This window comes from Mus pahari, chromosome 19, assembly GCF_900095145.1.
Source record: "Mus pahari chromosome 19, PAHARI_EIJ_v1.1, whole genome shotgun sequence".
Lineage (NCBI taxonomy): Eukaryota > Metazoa > Chordata > Mammalia > Rodentia > Muridae > Mus > Mus pahari.
This window is the reverse complement of record NC_034608.1, coordinates 79,617,820-79,624,032: the sequence shown is the minus strand read 5'-3', so window position 1 is coordinate 79,624,032 and position 6,213 is coordinate 79,617,820. Positions and strand designations below refer to the sequence as shown.

The window sequence follows — 6,213 nt, the reverse complement described above, 5'->3', positions numbered from 1 at the left end:
GGTCTACAAAGTGAGTTCTAGGACAGCCAGGGCTATACAGAGAAACCCTGCCTCAAAACAAAACAAAACAAACAAACAAAACAAAAGTTCAAGGTAATCTTGAGCTGCCACAGTGTGTGTGATAGAGAGAGAGAGAGAGAGAGAGAGAGAGAGAGAGAGAGAGAGAGAGAGAGAATAGTCTACCATCACTTGGTGATGGCAGGTGGAACCCTCTTTATTTGGTACTTGAACTCACTCACTTTTGAGGACTTTACTGGCTGGTTTTGTGTGTCAACTTGACACAGGTTAGAGACATTAGAGAGGAAGGCGCCTCAGTTAATAAAATGCTTCCAGGAGATCCAGCTGTAAGGCATTTTCTCAACTAGTGATCAGTGGGAGAGGGCTCAGCCCATGGTGGGTGGGGCCATTCCTGGATTGGTGGTCCTGGATTCTATTAGAGAGCAGGCCAAGCAAGCCATGGGAAGCAAGCCAGTAAAGAGCACCCTCCATGGCCTCTGCTTCGCTCCTGCCTCCAGCATCCTGTTTTTTTGAGTTCCTGTCCTGACTTCCTTCAATTATGAACAGCAATATTGGTGTGTAAGCCGAATAAGCCCTTTCCTCCCCAACTTGCTTTTTGGTCATGGTGTTTTGTCGTAGCAATAGAAACCCTCACTAAGCCAAATGCCTACCAGATAGCAACTACTAGTGAGCTCAGTTCTTAGTGAATTTGCCCAATTGGGTAAACATCAACAACAGGTAAAGAAAGGTACTTGAGCCAGGTGTGATGGTGCACACCTGTTTCAGCACTGGGAGGTATAGGCAAGAGGATCTTGGGTTCCAGCTAGTCTGAATTATATAACAAACTTTTTATAAACAAAGCAAATTATTATCTGAATCTGAAGGGAAAGTCTGAAGATCTTGCCCTGATTTAATATAGTTCAAGATTCATAAGAAAACAAAACAAATCAAAACCCTGTAGTCTCAACAAAAAAATCATTTTAAGAATTCAGAGCTCTTTAAGGTCAGAGAATTGCAGCCCATATATCTCCTAAGGTCAAGATGCACATTTTGAGAAAGGGTTTAGCTGCAAGTGTGTTTCATAATGAGAACATCACATTTACACAACCCAAGATGTTATAGGCCAGTTACCACATGAGGTCCCTTAAAACACAGAGTAGGCGTAAACTGTATAGGGCTGCTGCCCGAGTAGTAACAGCACACTGCTTGACAGTAAATGCTTCTTTGATAAGTCGAAAGATATTCTTCAAAATAACCAGAAAATACATAGGACAAGTAGCACAGTTATTTATCGTAGAGTGTCAGGTGTCATTTGTAACCATGCTTGTAGTGTGTTTACATCAGCATAGCCTGAAACGTGCTACAGTGTCAGGTTAGCAGTCCCAGGCTGCGGCATCTCTAGACAATAGGAATTCCCCATCTCTGTTACGCTCTCATGGAATCGGCACTTCTGTTTGGGAGGGAAATACTGGCCTTCTCCTGCCTGTTCCTGTAGTCTGAGTTCCTGGTGATTCTCAAGGTTACTGTGTGCAGCATAGAATTAGGTAGCTAGATGTGCTCCCTAACTATGTTTTCTTAGGTTTTCTTTGTGGCCAGAGGAGAACACTAAGTACAGTGCAGTAAGGGCCGTCGGTAGCCGAGCAGAATTTATAATTAACTATTCAGCCATGCACTTTACCCGATCAATTGCGTTTGGTGAGGTATTAAAAGTCTTTCAGCAAGAGATAATCTAGAAGCCTTGCAGGACCCACATGTTTGGGCCTTTGGTACAGTGAGTTGCTTGATCAAGGGTGTAAGGACTCAGCACTCAGCATTAGAAACGTTGGGTAACCTTCATTCTGTGTTTATAATCATCTGAAGTGTGCATCTGATAAGCCCTGATTGTCTTTACTTAATATAGGATAAAGCCTCATCTGGGAACCTTCATGGGAAAGAAAGGGTTCGTCTGGCAAGGAGAGGGGCAGGACACGAGCTGTTTACAAGTGGGGAGAGGTGAGGGTTAGGTTAGTTAGGTCACAGGTTAGGTGAGCAGCCAACTTACAAGGCATATTTCAAAAGCTATAATAAGTGTGGTAAACTATGATATCAAAATTGGACAAAAAAAATCCAGACACAGTGACATAAACCTGTAATCCCAGCTCTGGGGAAATGAAGGCAAACAATCTTGCATTTCCAGGCTACTCTGAGTGACACAACAGGTTCTGGGCTAACCTGGACTACATACTGCTTCAAGAGATACTGCTCAAATACCAACAAAAACAGAGTGGAGAAAAGATGAAAATTATGACATGGAGGATGGTGGGAGCCAACCTCCTCCAAAGTGGGATGCCCATCACCTGTGTGTCTGTCATAGACCTGTGTAGGAGCTGAGGCAGTGAAGCCCTGACCTCACTGGGCCATCCAGGGCTTATTTGGTTTTCATACCATCACCTGTTTGCCAGTGAGTTAGCGTGGACCGTGGTCACATTTGGACCCTCGGGAGCTTATATGGAGGCCTCTGCTCTTAGGAACTCCAAATTGATTGGAAACTGTGAGTTTGATTCTTGTAAAAAGACCACAGCAGTAAAATAGTTGAGAGAGTGAGCAAAAGAGAGAAAGAAGGTTCGCTCCACTTTAGTGTAGTCCTGAATATACATTTTGAATAATTTTGAAAATGTCAGACATTTGCAAGTTTGAGACTGGGTCTCGCTGTGGAGTAGGTTAGTCTCCATTTGCTCTTCTGCCATCCTCGTGCTAGGATTAGGCATGTGTGTGCTGCCTTGTCCAGGTTAGGTTCTTTACTTAAAATTCGTTTGCTGTTTTATGTGTGTGAATGTTTTGCCTGCATGTATGCCTAGACACATAACCGAGGAAGCCAGAAGAGGGCATAGGGTCCCCCAGAACTGAAGTTACTGACTGTTGTTATCACAGCTGCCTTGAGCACCAGGTCCTCTAGAAGGGCAGCCAGTGAGTGCTCTTAGCTGCTGAGCTCTCTCTCCAGCCCTCAACAAAATGAAGTTGAAATATAGTGTTTGCCCCCAAATTTTCTTTTAAAAAATCTATAATGAATAATTTTATGAATATTCAAATATACAGGTGCTATGTGTTCCTCATTTTAAATAACTACCAGTAAGAGAGGATTAGATAAACATGGTTTTATGTACACAGAAATGTATGCAGCCATTAAGATTTATGCAGATCAATATTATTTTAGAGAAATATCCAATGTATAGTGTTTGTCATATTGAGGTCCAAAAAATCCAAAACAACCCCAAGCAGTCACAAGAGTATAGCAAAACAAAAACTTTGTTTGAGTTAGGCAGCAAGAGCTGACTGACCGACCAGTCAGGGACAGCAGCACAGACTTGGGAACCGACTGTGTCTTCCAACACTCATCTTAGTAAGTGTCTAAGCAGATGACAAAAACTCAGGTGGCTATTGATCGACACAGACTGGGCCACAGAACAGACTCGGGAGCTGAACTGAAACCTCAGAGCCAGGATGGTACAAAGTTGGGTTTTTTGGGGGGGTAGGGGGTGGGAGAGTTGAGACAGGGTTTCCTCTATGTAGCCCAGGCTGTCCTGGAACTCACTCTGTAGCCCAGGCTGTCCTGGAACTCACTCTGTAGAGCAGGCTGGCCTGGAACTCAGAAATCTGCCTGCCTCTGTCTCCCGAGTGCTGGGATTAAAGGTGTGCACCTCCACCGCCCGGCTGGTACCAAGTTTTTAAGCCCCAAATCCATGAACATTTGTGCCAAGTTAGAGGTGCATTTTCCCACCAATCAAGATTGAGGTATAGGGGACTTCCTTAGGAACACGTCTTTGTAGTATACTTACCCTGTTCCCGTTGGTCGAGTTATTCAGTTGTGGTGGGGTCACTGCCTAGCGTTCACGGCTCAACTTGCCATTAGGATGTCAGTTACACAGGATGTCTTGGGAACTTAAACTTTATTTGACCCCTATGCAAAATGGAAGTTTTATTCAAAATGGCTTCAGTTTGGTTCCTTCTTACAGTTAGACTAAGTTGCTTGTGCCTTACAGGCATGATGGCTCACGGGGCAGTCCCAGAGCTCAGGACAGGGTTCCCATGGCTGAGTTCAGTCTGAGCTACAGAGTTAATTTTGTCCATCTCGGCTATAGAGCGAGACCTTATCTCAAAAAGAAAGAAAAAGGAGTTGGGTGTGATAGCACAGGCCTGTAATCCTATTACTTATAAGGTACCTGCGAGAATCAGGAGTTAAAATCTATGGCTACATAATGAGTTCAAGACAAAGTGAAATCCTTTTCCAAAATATAATAAAATTAGTATTCTCTGTTGGGGCTTAAGGAAAGTATGTGCTGTTAATTAGTAGAAATCTATATTTTACAAGTTATCCTAGAAGTTTTTGTAAATAAGCAAAAAAAAAAAAGTTATTCAGGTAACCACATATTTATTTATTTATTTTGTTTATTTATTTACATCTCCTTTTGTATGTTTCATTTTGATTTTTTGTTTGTTTGTTTGTTTGTTTGTTTCCAGACAGGATTTCTCTGTGTAGCTCTGGCTGTCCTAAAACTTTGTATAGACCAAGCTGGCCTCAAACTCAGAAATCCACCTGCCCCTGCCTCCCTAAGTACTAGGATTGAAGGCGTGTGCCACCACCATCTGGCCCCAATACATCTTTAAAGACAGGGATTCAGTCCATCGCCTAGGTTGCCCTTTTTTTTTTTTTTTAATTTATTTTATTTTAATGTAAGTACACTGTAGCTATCTTCAGACACTCCAGAAGAGGGCATCAGATCTCCTTATGGATGGTTGTGAGCCACCATGTGATTGCTGGGATTTGAACTCAGGACCTTCGGAAGAGCAGTCGGGTGCTCTTACCCTTTGAGCCATCTCACCAGCCCTAGGTTGCCCTTCAACTCAGCATCTTCCTGCCTGTGCCAGTGGAGTGCTAGGACTACAGCACCAACCATTAAACCCAGCACCTCATAATGTGCTCAGCAAGCACACTGCTGCTGAACTGCATCCCCAGCTCCTTTTAAGGAAAACAAAACAGCTTAATCATCCAGTCTAAAACTTGAAATTATGAGTAGTTTTTTACCTGCTGGGCAACCGATCTACCGCAGTGCTAGGTAGCTCCAGCCCTCATTTCAGCCTTCTGTTAATTAGTAAATGTTTTCTCATAATTCCCTAAAATGTTAATGTGGGATATATTACCACTTTGACCTTTTTTTTTTTTCCTTCTCTGTTCTTCTTACCTTCCTTTTTAAAAATGAAAGTGGGAATACTCTCTAACCTGTATGTAAAGTTGTGGAGACTAAGTGAATTGGTCGTCTCTAAAGCAGCTCTTGCAGCCGTGGCACACAGTAGGAGCTTTGTACATGTACTACCTGTACAGAAGAGGTTTTACATAGCATCTCTGCCTCTGTTGAGGCCTGCCCCACTAGCACAGCTGTAGCCATTGTATTCCATGCCTGCCAACTATCTCATATTGTTGTTTGTAATATGCCTGCCAGACATTGACACAGAAAAAATAACTTGGCTCAGAGGAGGGTCTGGAGGTTGTAAGTAATTGTTTTCTCTATGCATAACTTTTAAAGGTGTCTGTGCAGTTAATGGTCTGTTGTATGTTGTCGGAGGAGACGACGGTTCCTGTAACTTGGCGTCGGTAGAGTATTATAACCCCACCACAGATAAATGGACAGTTGTGTCCTCTTGTATGAGCACGGGGAGAAGCTATGCAGGTAAGGCTATTTCATCCTGTCTTCTGGCATACAACTGACATCAGTTTTCTTGTAAGAAGAAAGTTTTCTATGTTGTATGCTTAAACAGTGTGCCTTGGATGTGTGTATTCACATGAAGCACTGGCATTTTCATTGTGTAAAGCCTAAAATTCCTAGTCTACAGCTCAAATGTTCTTAGTAAATTTTAATGACTAAATACTGTATATGATGGCGAGCCTTTCACTATGCCATAAGGCTGTAAGTCCTTAACTAGAGTGTAGCTCAGGGGCTCACAGAAGGCTCAGTGGGCAAAGGCTCTTGCCAAGCTTGGTGACCTGAGTTCAATCCCCGGGAGCTACCTGCTGAAAGGAGCCAAATGACTCTGATGGATGGTTTTCTTACCTCTATGTGTGCTTTGTGACACACATGCCTTCTTTACCCCATTAAAAAGAACAAGTGTGGAGCCGGGCCTGGTGGCGTAGGCCTTTAATCCCAGCACTCGGGAGGCAGAGGCAGGCGGATTTCTGAGTTC

General features: G+C 43.2%; 1 protein-coding gene across 1 annotated transcript in view; it reads left to right on the top strand.

Annotated features, from left to right (window-relative positions):
* Klhl2 (kelch like family member 2) overlaps window positions 1-6,213 on the top strand; it is a 107,980-nt gene that overhangs the window by 99,018 nt on the left and 2,749 nt on the right. Inside the window, exon 14 of the mRNA XM_021219112.1 lies at window positions 5,559-5,702. Within this exon, the coding sequence (XP_021074771.1) occupies window positions 5,559-5,702 (144 nt within the window). The remainder of the gene's footprint in view (window positions 1-5,558; window positions 5,703-6,213) is intronic.